The sequence below is a fragment of the Schistocerca gregaria genome, chromosome 2 (genome assembly GCF_023897955.1).
Source record: "Schistocerca gregaria isolate iqSchGreg1 chromosome 2, iqSchGreg1.2, whole genome shotgun sequence".
Classification (NCBI taxonomy): Eukaryota; Metazoa; Arthropoda; class Insecta; order Orthoptera; family Acrididae; genus Schistocerca; species Schistocerca gregaria.
In genome coordinates, this window is record NC_064921.1 from 791,812,033 (window position 1) to 791,825,002 (window position 12,970).

General features: G+C 38.7%; 1 protein-coding gene across 1 annotated transcript; it reads left to right on the forward strand.

The window, feature by feature from the left end:
- The first annotated feature begins 311 nt into the window (after positions 1-311).
- LOC126335981 (protein lethal(2)essential for life-like) lies at positions 312-691 on the forward strand. The gene is made up of 2 exons (XM_049999458.1): positions 312-439; positions 481-691. Exons 1-2 carry the CDS (start codon positions 312-314, stop codon positions 689-691), a joined length of 339 nt encoding a protein of 112 aa, XP_049855415.1.
- Positions 692-12,970: the final 12,279 nt, after the last annotated feature.

A 12,970-nucleotide genomic window follows, 5' to 3' on the forward strand; every position in this document is an offset into this window, starting at 1 on the left:
TGATCTGCTCAACCTATCAGTAGAATTCATCTCCGCATTACACCAATGCCCACTGCGGAGCTACCAGTCCTAGTCCAAGAGTGAAATAACACACCACATGAATAAGAATACCACCGTCCCAGTCCCTAGGCTCACCAAAAAGTTTTGTACACAAGGCTCTGGCAGAATGCAAGAACATCATGTTATGGGATGGTACAATCAAAATAGCACTGCATCCACTATATTCTGGACTGCACTGGGTACTGAAATGGAGAGAGAATTCATCTGATATACTACTACATAAGAAGCCACCTCCATGTTTTGTCTCAAACATGCCTAGATTTTACAAGACATACCCAACACAGACAATGCAAGGGCTGCTCAGACATAAGACTACACTCGCTTTGCTACGGGGCACGGTGGAACATCAGACATTCAGAACACTAACAACAATTTCAAGGTAAGCCTTGATGTGCAACAATTCCAACCCAATGAAATAAGCATAAAACCAGTGGTTGATGTGGTTTTTGTTGAAGAACAGCATGAGGAACAACAGGTTGAGAAGTGTTTTATTTCCAAACAGTTCACTCGCTGCTACATGATACCCAATCGCATTGAACCAGAAGCGATAACATCAGGGCTGTCAGCTGACAGTTTTCTAATCATCGCAGCTCCTAGGAAACAACTGCCTTCAGCAAGCATGTGTGAATAGAAGGGCAACACTACACCACCTCTTTCATCACCACCGCAATCAACCATTCCACCATCACAATTCGAGAACTTCAAACATGGTGCTGCATAGATGACACCCATCAGATCAGTATGAAGTACAACCCAAAGCTGAAAAAATTCAGCTTTGGATTGTGCTTTGTACTAGTCTAATGGGTGTTTATGCTGCACTGTTTGAAAGACCACCTATTTCTCTTCATGCGAATCCATGTGTGGCATGCCCCTACGCCTGGAGAATGGTCCTCCTCCATGAGAGGCTTTCTATAAGATCTAGGATTGAAGAGGACATTCTCTTGCATGCCATGTACCAGGAATATATAATTTTAACATATTTTAATCTTACTTACACATCCTTTGTGGACACTGGGTAGTGCTTTCCTTGTTAGAAATAAACAGTTTTTACAAGCGTAGCGAATTTTATCATTGAAAATAAATACGACTTTGGCAGCAATATAAGTTTAGGACTCCTACAGGGGAGAATGTCTTTTATCACTCTAGCCTGCTGAGTTCAATCATTAGTTGCACCTTTGTCTCTGTTGTACATCCATTGTCAGGAATAAAATATGAGTTAACTGAATTCTGTAAACTTGCTCCCACTGGAATCTCTACAGACAGCTTATATTGTTTTATGTAGAGGTACATAAATCCTTAATTTGAGGTATTAGACCAAGAAACAACAGCTAGATTGTGTAAGAGAAACAACAGGGGAATTTTTCAAATCACATTATTCTTGAAGTAATTCACTTTATTATCAATGGCAGTAGAGTAGCACTGATCAGAATCGGGTATTAGTATGTCAGTGTACTTTGCAGAAATACCCTGCAGTAACTTCTTGTGTCATAATGTGTAACATAACTTCTTCCACCAAATCCACGAAGACTCTTTCATGATGGGATTTATGGAACATGATGTACGAAGACATAGACCATTGTAATGGAAAGGAATTTGAAAGTAAACTGTTAGCATATATAATGACAAAATAATATATATATTTCAGGGTAATATCAATCATTCGCCATGACTGAAGAGGGAAAGAATTAAAAGCTATAGGATCAATGTGAAATCTCATAAGTTAACAAACTCTCCTTGAGAAACAAAACAGTTTTTGAGATGCATTTATACATGCAGGTTACAGTGCAGCATACAATATTGTATGGAAAAGATAAACATTTTTGAAGGGTATCATGATTAAATCATGAATACTTGATATCAATGGAATTTTGTGTTCAGAAAAGTCAAAGAATGTCACAAACAAGGTTAATGCTGAAAGTTATCAAAGGAATCAAATTGATTTTATGAGACATAGTGTCACATTTACTGTCAAGAACAGCTCAGTTTGCATTTTTTTTTTTTTTTTTTTTTAAATTGGTTGTTAATGTCAGAATGGTTTCTACTACAAGGCCACAGCCAACTAATTACCCTGCCCCATCTTCATCCAAGGAGAGCTGTAAGTTTGAAGATACCTGTATATATGTTATAAATATGTTCCTCAGAAAGCTTTCTTACATATGACCTTTGAAAGAATCTGAAAGGTTATCAAAAAGTTTTCATATGTTTCAAAAAAGATGTGCCAACTATGGGAATACCACTTACTATTACATGCAACAGAACAGTCAGTGGAGCAATGTAAAGCCAGACAAATATCTACATTTATTGGTGTCTTTCTTCTCAAGAATGCCATTAAAGCAGTATCATATTTTTGTTGTGTAACTGTCTTAGAGGTGAAACATTGTAATTGTCTTGCTCGTGAATGACATTAGATTACAAGAACTGACTCAGTTGCAGCTTTTAAAGTCATAATATTCTACTGAACAAAATTAAGATGTCTCATTATGTAGAATGTCTTTGACAGTTTGTCAGGTCGAAGATGACTTTATCCCATGGTATCCCATGGTATGTGGTATAAACAGAGATAATAAGCTTATAAAATTTTGGCAGGTAGCATACATCCATACAGACGTATTGTAAAGGTTAGTGCCTTGCCAATGCAAACCACTTTCTTCTGTCACTGACTCTTCATTTCAGGTCCACGTAATTGTCACATCCTTATCCTATTCTCAATGTCTTCTAAATACTTCTTCCTAGCTCGTCCTGTTTCTTCCCTTCCTTCCTAGCACTTTCCCTTGGGAAATGTTAAAAATGAAAGTGTTGTATCTGATGACATGTCCAATAAATTTTATTTTTCTGTTTTCCATTTCCTTTAGTACATCAAACAATGTTGATTGTTGCTGATACATTTAAGTCCACTACAGTGTCCTGGCTACCTCCTCTGAGCCGCATTCCATCTTCTAACCTGAGAAGAAAGAATATCCTTTGTAGGGAGTACAAGAAAATCTGTTACAGCCAGCAGTTGCCAATTTATGAGGATATACCTGTTGTCGGAATCAATAGACTGTACATATTCCCCACTCAGAACACCTAGAAACCTGGCGACCCATAACATTAGCCTCCACAAAGTCTGGACGCAAGAATGGTGTAGCAACACTCCATCAGAGCTTCACAGCTTTCTCCAAGCCAACAGCAAACCAGGGGAACTTGATCTTTCCCAGAGGATGTGGAGTACACTCGACAGAATCTGGACTAACCATGTGAGATACAATGACCTACTGTATAGGTGGGGAAAGATTACCATTGCAGAGAGATTTTCAAAGACAGAGTGTCCCCAAAACTTTTGCCCTAGAAACTCCCCAGACTACAGTAGATGATAAGAATTATATAAATTTGTAAATAATGTACATTTTTTTATTTTATTTATACAGTGATGTCTAATTGCCACGCAATTAATAATAATAGTTAATAATCTCATTGTTGACTTCTGTTAAGACTTCCAGATTAGTTTTTCTTTCTGACCAGCTTGTTCTTGTCATTTTCTGCAATATCCACATTTCAGTAGCTTAAAGTCATTTCCTTTCCAATTTACTCAGAGTCTAACTTTCACTTTCATACAGATGACTTTTAAAAGGATTTCCTGTCACGTTGTTGTTGTTGTTGTGGTCTTCAGTCCAGAGACTGGTTTGATGCAGCTCTCCATGCTTCTCTATGCAGTGCAAGCTTCTTCATCTCCCAGTACCTACTGCAACCTACATCCTTCTGAATCTGTTTAGTGTATTCATCTCTTGGTCTCCCTCTACAATTTTTACCCTCCACGCTGCCTTCCAATAGTAAATTGGTGATCCCTTGATCCTCAGAATATGCCGTAACAACGGATCCCTTCTTCTAGTCAAGTTTTCCCACAAATTTCTCTTTTCTGCAATTCTATTCAGTACCTCCTCATTAGTTATGTGATCTACCCATCTAATCTTCACCATTCTTCTGTAGCACCACATTTCGAAAGCTTCTATTCTCTTCTTGTCCAAACTAATTATCACCTATGTTTCACTTCTATACATGGGTACACTCCATACAAATACTTTCAAAAACATCTTTCTGACACTTAAATCTATACTCGATGTTAACAAATTTCTCTTCTTCAGAAACGCTTTCCTTTTCATTGCCAGTTTACATTTTATATCCTCTCTACATCGACCATCATCAGTTATTTTGCTCCCCAAATAGCAAAACTCCTTTACTACTTTAAGTGTCTCATTTCCTAACCTAATTCCCTCAGCGTCGACAGACTTAATTCGACTACATTCCATTATCCTCATTTTTCTTTTGTTGATGTTCATCTTATATCCTCCTTTCAAGACACTGTCCATTCCATTCAGCTGCTCTTCCAGGTCCTTTGCTGTTTCTGACAGAATTAGAATGTTATCAGTGAACCTCAAAGTTTTTATTTCCTTTACTGCTTGCTCAATATACTGATTGAATAACAATGGGGATAGGCTACAACCCTATCTCACTCCCTTCCCAACCATTGCTTCCCTTTCATGTCCCTCGACTATTACAACTGTCATCTGGTTCCTGTAAACATTGTAAATAGCAGCCTTTCGCTCCCTTTATTTTACCCCTGCCACCTTCAGAATTTGAAAGAGAGTATTCCAGTCAACATTGTCAAAAGCTTTCTCTAAGTATACAAATGCTAGAAACATAGGTTCTCCTTTCCTTAATCTATTTTCTAAGATTAGTCATAGGGTCAGTATTGCCTCATGTGTTCCAATATTTCTACGGAATCCAAATTGATCTTCCCTGAGGTTGGCTTCTATCAGTTTTTCCATTCATCTGTAAAGAATTCGCATTAGTATTTTGCATCCATGGCTTATTAAACTGATAGTTCGGTAATTTTCACATCTGTCAACACCTGCTTTCTTTGGGATTGGAATTATTATATTCTTCTTGAAGTGTGAGGGTATTTTGCCTGCCTCATACATCTTGCTCACCAGATAGTAGAGTTTTGTCAGGACTGGCTCTCCCAAGGCTGTCAGTAGTTCTAATGGAATGTTGTCTACTCCCGGGGCCTTGTTTCGACTTTGGTCTTTCAGGGCACTGTCAAACTCTTCACACAGTATCATATCTACTATTTCATCTTCATCTACATTCTCTTCCATTTCTATAATATTGTCCTCAGAAACATCGCCCTTGTATAGACCCTCTATACACTCCTTCCACCTTTCTGCTTTCCCTTCTTTGCTTAGAACTGGGTTTCCATCAAAGCTCTTGATATTCATACAAGTGGTTCTCCTTTCTCCAAAGGTCTTTTTAATTTTCCTGTAGGCACTATCTATCTTACCCCTAGTGAGATAAGCCTCTACATCCTTACATTTGTTCTCTATCCATCCCTGCTTAAACATTTTGCACTTGCTGTCTATCTCATTTTTGAGACGTTTGTATTCCTTTTTACCTGCTTCATTTACTGCATTTTTATATTTCCTCCTTTCATCAATTAAATTCAATATTTCTTCTGTTACCCAAGGATTTCTATTGGCCCTTGTCTTTTTACCTACTTGATCCTCTGCTGCCTTCACTACTTCATCCCTCAAAGCTACCCATTCTTCTTCTACTGTATTTCTTTCCCCCATTACTGTCAATTGTTCCTTTATGCTCTCCCTGAAACTCTGTACAACCTCTTGTTCTTTCGGTTTATCCAGGTCCCATCTCCTTAAATTCCCACCTTTTTGCAGTTTCTTCAGTTTTAATCTACAGGTCATAACCAATAGATTGTGGTCAGAGTCCACATCTGCCCCTGGAAATGTCTTACAATTTAAAACCTGGTTCCTAAATCTCTGTCTTACCATTATGTAATCTATCTGATACCTTCTAGCATCTCCAGGCTTATTCCATGTATACAACCTTCTTTTATGATTCTTGAACCAAGTGTTAGCCATGATTAAGTTATGCTCTGTGCAAAATTCTACCAGGCGGCTTCCTCTTTCATTTCTTTTCCCCAATCCGTATTTACCTACTATGTTTCCTTCTCTCCCTTTCCCTACTCTTGAATTCCAGTCACCTATTACTATTAAATTTTCGTTTCCCTTTGCTATCTGAATAATTTCTTTTATCTCATCATACATTTCATCAATCTCTTAGTCATCCGCGGAGCTATGTGGCATATAAACTAGTACTTCTGTGGTAGGTGTGGGCTTCGTATCTAACTTGGCAACAATAATGTGTTCACAATTCTGTTCGTAGTAGCCTACCCGCATTCCTATTTTCCTATTCATTATTAAACCTACTCCTGCATGAAACTTATTTGATTATGTATTTCTAACCCTGTATTCACCTGACCAAAAGTCTTGTTCCTCTTGCCACTGAACTTCACTAATTCCCACTATATCTAACTTTAACCTATCCATTTTCCTTTTTAAATTTTCTAACCTACCTGCCCGATTAAGGTATCTGACATTCCACGCTCCAATCCATAGAATGCCAGTTTTCTTTCTCCTGATAACAACGTCCTCCTAAGTAGTCCCCGCCCGGAGATCCAAATGGGGTACTATTTTACCTCCAAAATATTTTACCCAAGAGGACGCCATCATCACTTAATCATACAGTAAACTGCATGCCCTCGGGAAAAATTACGGCTGTAGTTTCCCCTTCCTTTCAGCCGTTCGCAGTACCAGTACAGCAAGGCTGTTTTGGTTAGTGTTATGAGGCCAGATCAGTCAATCATTCAAACTGTTGCCCTGCAACTACTGAAAAGGCTGCTGCCCCTCTTCAGGAACCACACATTTGTCTGGCCTCTCAACAGATACCCCTCCGTTGTGCTTGCACCTACGGTATGGCTATCTGTATCGCTGAGGCACGCAAGCCTCCCCACCAACGGCATGGTCCATGGTTCATGGGGGTATGTATATGTATGTATGTATGTAAATAAAATAGAAAGAAACTTCCACATGGGAAAAATATATTAAAAACAAAGATTCCAAGACTTACCAAGCGGGAAAGAGCCGGTAGACAGGCGCAATAAATAAAACACACACACAAAATTCCTAGCTTTCGCATCCGACAGTTGCTTCTTCTGAAGAAGCAACCGTCAGTTGCGAAAGCTAGAAATTTTGTGTGTGTGTTTTATTTATTGTGCCTGTCTATCGGCGCTTTCCCGCTTGGTAAGTCTTGGAATCTTTGTTTTTAATATATGTATGTATTATGTTTACTGGTTAAAATGTTTTTATTTCTCATAAATGCCTGTTTTGCCAATAAAACCCCTCTGTTCTCCATTAAGCATTTGTTGTCCTATGTGACAGTACTACCGAGATGTTGAAATTGGTTCACCTGATCAGTCCTGATGTCAACAGTTTTTAAATTATATTTGTTTCTCCTGTATTATCATTACTCTTATTTTCCATTTGTTCACCTTTAATTTCCACAGTTTAAGTGTCTTATAGGACTTTTGGCATTTTATTCACTTCTTTTTTGGAGTCGGAAACTAATATGATTTCAGCAAATCTGACACAATGTACCCTTTCACGTTTGAGTTTTATTACTTTTGACTTCTCCTTCATCAACTGAACAGCTTCTTCAAGAAAACATTAAATAAATATGGTGATAGGTGACATCCTTTTCTAACTACTCTTGCTCTACTTTATTGATGTTTATTGTTGTACTTTGGTTCTGATACAGCTGATTAATCATTCTTCTGTCCTCCCAGTTCACTGCCATTTTCTTCATACTTCTAAAGAGTAGATACCAGTTCACATTGTCAAAAGCTTTCTGTAAGTCAACAAAAGTGAGATAAGTCCATCTATTTATGTCCATCCTTGTCTCCAATACCATGTACAAGGACAAAATTGATTCTCTTCTTCCTCTGCACTCTTTAAATTCTAATTGGTCTTCTCCAGCATACTTACCTACCTTTCCTTTTATCCTGCTCTTAACTATTTTAATTTCTGGAGCCATATGATAACACTGATAGTGTTCTTTAACTGGTGCAGGCAGGTGCCTTTCATACCTTAGGTATGGTAAAGGTTACACATTGTGTCAAGTCTTCTGGCATGAGTCCTCTTTCGTAGCACTCATTCTTATTTGAAATAACTGGTCTTTCATGTTGTTACCTAAATTTTAAGTAATTCTGCAGTGATGTCATCAACACGATACATTTTCTTCTTTCAGACTCCTAAAGGCATATTCAAATTTGTGTCTCAGGATTGGGAGATCTTGCATTTTCTCACATTCATTTATGTTTTCAGTTTGATTATTTTCATTCTTGAAGTCCCTGTCATTGTACAGTAATTCTGTATATCATCCTCTTAATTTTTACAACAGTTTTTGTTCTAGGTTTGTACTGAAGGCCTCTGACTTTCATATAAGCTCAACCCTGTGTTTTCTTTTTCTGATCTTCCTCTATCTCTTTACCAATACTTGTTTCTCTGTCTTTCGCTATGGTTGGATTTTTAATTCTTTTTTAGTCATCTACATTGTTTTCCTTCCTGAATTTATTCCTTTTCTCAATTAAATTTAGTAAGGAGCCGGACAAAAACATCGAAGCACCATGAGAAGTGCATGCTTGACCATAAATGCAGATGCAAACCAAACCTGCAAGTTGCACTGCTCTATTTGACCATGAACAACACCTGTGCAATGTCCTTAGTATGTTGCAAGTGGCAGTCGTGGTCAGAACAGTATTCTGTGTAGATGTGAGTATATCAGAGATAAGTACATTCGAGTGTGGCCAAATTATTGGTGTTCGTATTGTGGATGCTTCCACAACAAAGGTAGCCAAAGTGTTTGGTGTTTAAAAGGGCATGCTAATGAAGACTTATATTGCATACAGGAAAAGCGGAATACTTGTCCGCTAAAACACACCGCAGATGGAAGTATGTATTGAGTGATCATGACAGTCGGTCACTGAAAAAAGATTGTGGAGAAAAATAAGGGGACGAGAACTACAAAAGTCACTGCAGAACTTAGTGTCACATTTGTGAAGCTGGGAATTGCAGGGTGAGATGGAATTCCAAAGCTACTCATCCCGGATGCAAATGCCCATAATAGGAAATCGTGGCGCAGAAGCCATAAAACCTGGACTGTGGAGCAGTGGAAGAAAGTCATTTGATTGGGTGTGTCTTGTTTTGCACTGTTTCCAACTTCTGGCCAAGTTTATGTCCCAGGAGTACACATGGAGAGAGTTTGGTGGTGATTAGGGCAGCCATATTGTGGTATTCCATGGTCCCCATGGTTAATCTGCAAGGTCGCATTACTGCCGAGGATTGAGAGACCATTTTGGCTGATCAGGTCCATCCCATGTTACAATGTTTATTCCCCAATTGTGATGTTGTTTTCACACAGCTTGAATCATTCAGGTCTGGTTTTCTGAGCACAAGGATGAACTGTCACATTGTTTCACTCAAAATGAAGTGTAAACCTCTGATCTGGTCATCTGTTTTATTTCACTTTTTATCCTGTTAATAAGTCATGCAAGTCACCAGCCAACTAACAAATCACAAAAAAATGTCTCATTTTTTACTTATGAAACATCAAGGTTAAAAAAAAAAAAAAAAGAAATGTGTACATTAATAGTAACTTGCGTTCCACCCAAGTCAGATGATTTTGACATTTGTAACACTTGAAAATTGCCTAAGGCTGAAATCTAGATTGCATAATTAAGCATATCGTACAGTCAAATGGCAATTATATCTACAAGTAAGTTTTACAAGACTGTGACTCCACATGAAGTAAAAATCATCAGTAAAATGACTTGTTCAACTTTATTACGATTTATCCTGCACAATGATCAATGGAACATGAAACTAACTAACTACAAACAAGAAATCAAAGCAACACATTCTTTATTTGGACCTATCCTCCACACGACGGCTAGTGACACACTTTTAAAATCTTCCAGTCCCTTCATAGCAAACAGATGAAAATAATAATAATAATAATAATAATAATAATAATAATAATAATAATAATAATAATTAGAGTGACAGTAACTGGATGGCAATGAAGAAATGATAACATCTCCTGAAAGATATGATCCTATGTACCAGAATACATTTAGTAATTCAATGACATGCTTACTAACACAGACAGATTTAAATGATTTACTTCACGACATAGAACTCGGGGAAACAAACGATAGAACTGATTGGTTTAAGGGTTACAGGAATATAATATTCTCCGGCAAAGTGCCTACAACACCAGCAAATTTACACACAAAGAACACATTTTTGTATCCTTCTTCACAAGAGGGCGACTAACATTTCACAGCAATGCTGCAGGCTTAATGAAAGCATTAGACCTGAAATATAATTGACAGGAATCTAAAGCTTTTTTACAAAATACATCTACTGTTACGCAATAGCATATGTCAGTTTGGCTAAAGAACATTACAAAATTTTGGAAAATATCCCCAGTTAAATTAATTAAACACATTGGGCATAAATGAAAGATCTGTAACAATTTCCAAGTAGCTGTATTATTGGGATTACAACAAGGCTACACAAAATACTCTTGTTCTACATCTACATTCATACTCCGCAAGCCACCCAACGGTGTGTGGCGGAGGGCACTTTACGTGCCACTGTCATTACCTCCCTTTTCTGTTCGAGTCGCATATGGATCGCGGGAAGAATGACTTCTGAAAGCCTCCGTGCGCGCTCGAATCTCTCTAATTTTACATCCGTGATCTCCACGGGAGGTATAAGTAGGGGGAAGCAGTATATTCGATACCTCATCCAGAAACGCACCCTCTCGAAACCTGGCGAGCAAGCTACACCGCGATGCAGAGCGCCTCTCTTGTAGAGTCTGCCACTTGAGTTTGCTAAACATCTCCGTAACGCTATCACACTTACCAAATAACCCTGTGACGAAACGCGCTGCTCTTCTTTGGATCTTCTCTATCTCCTCCGTCAACCTGATCTGGTACGGATCCCACACTGATGAGCAATACTCAAATATAGGTCGAACGAGTGTTTTGTAAGCCACCTCCATTGTTGATGGACTACATTTTCTAAGGACTCTCCCAATGAATCTCAACCTGGTACCCACCTTACCAACAATTAATTTTATATGATCATTCCATTTCAAATCGTTCTGCACGCATACTCCCAGATATTTAAAAGAAGTAACTGCTACCAGTGTTTGTTCTGCTACCATATAATCATACAATAACGGATTCTTCTTTCTATGTATTCACAATACATTGCATTTGTCTATGTTAAGGGTCAGTTGCCACTCCCTACACCAAGTGCCTATCCGCTGCAGATCTTCCTGCATTTCGCTACAATTTTCTAATGCTGCTACTTCTCTGTATACTACAGCATCATCCGCGAAAAGCCGCATGGAACTTCCGACACTATCTACTAGGTCATTTATATAAATTGTGAAAAGCAATGGTCCCATAACACTCCCCTGTGGCACGCCAGAGGTTACTTTAACGTCTTTAGACATCTCTCCATTGATAACAACATGCTGTGTTCTGTTTGCTAAAAACTCTTCAATCCAGCCACACAGCTGGTCTGATATTCCGTAGGCTCTTACTTTGTTTATCAGACGACAGTGCGGAACTGTATCGAACGCCTTCCGGAAGTCTAGGAAAATAGCATCTACCTGGGAGCCTGTATCTAATAATTTCTGGGTCTCATGAACAAATAAAGCGAGTTGGGTCTCACATGATTGCTGTTTCCGGAATCCATGTTGATTCCTACAGAGTAGATTCTGCGTTTCCAAAAACAACATGATACTCGAGCAAAAAACATGTTCTAAAATTCTACAACAGATCGACGTCAGAGATATAGCTCTATAATTTTGTGCATCTGCTCGACGACCCTTCTTGAAGACCGGGACTACCTGTGCTCTTTTCCAATCATTTGGAACCTTCCGTTCCTCTAGAGACTTGCGGTACACAGCTGTTAGAAGGGGGGCAAGTTCTTTCGCATACTCGTTTCTGCGAGGATTTAGAGAAGGAACTGCAGGGCGGTCTTCCTCTGTGAAACAGCTTTGGAAAAAGGTGTTTAGTATTTCAGCTTTCGCATGTCATCCTCTGTTTCAAAGCCATCATCATCCCGGAGTGTCTGGATATGCTGCTTCAAGCCACTTACTGATTTAACATAAGACCAGTACTTCCTAGGATTTGCTGTCAAGTCGGTACATTGAATTTTACTTTCGAATTCACTGAACGCTTCACGTATAGCCCTCCTTATGCTAACTTTGACATCGTTTAGGTTCTGTTTGTCTGAGAGGTTTTGACAGCGTTTAAACTTGGAGTGAAGCTCTCTTTGCTTCCGCAGTAGTTTCCTAACTTTGTTGTTGAACCGCGGTGGGTTTTTCCCGTCCCTCACAGTTTTACTCGGCACGTTTTACAATTGCCTTAAACTTTTTCCATGAACACTCAACATAGTCAGTGTCGGAACAGAAATTTTCGTTTTGATCTGTTAGATGGTCTGAAATCTGCCTTCTATTACTCTTGCTAAACAGATAAACCTTCCTCCCTTTTTTTAATTTCCTATTAACTTCCATATTCAGGGATGCTGCAATGGCCTTATGATCACTGATTCCCTGTTCTGCACTTACAGAGTCGAATAGTTCGGGTCTGTTTGTTATCAGTAGGTCCAAGATGTTATCTCCACGAGTTGGTTCTCTGTTTAATTGCTCTTGGTAATTTTTGGATAGTACACTCAGTATAATGTCACTCGATGCTCTGTCCTACCACCCGTCTTAAACATCCGAGTGTCCCAGTCTATATCTGGTAAATTGAAATCTCCACCTAAGACTATAATATGCTGAGAAAATTTATGTGAAATGTATTCCAAATTTTCTCGCAGCTGTTGTGCCACTAATGCTGCTGAGTGGGGAGGTCGGTAAAAGGAGCCAATTATTAACCTAGCTTGGTTGTTGAATGTAACCACCACCTATAATATTTCACAGGAACTATCCACTTCAACTT

Bases quoted from the DNA above. Each gene is read 5' to 3' on its own strand.
- LOC126335981 (XM_049999458.1), top strand. From the start codon at position 312: ATGCCTAGATTTTACAAGACATACCCAACACAGACAATGCAAGGGCTG. The intron at 440-480 runs GTAAGCCTTGAT...CAATGAAATAAG, and splicing joins ACACTAACAACAATTTCAAG to CATAAAACCAGTGGTTGATG.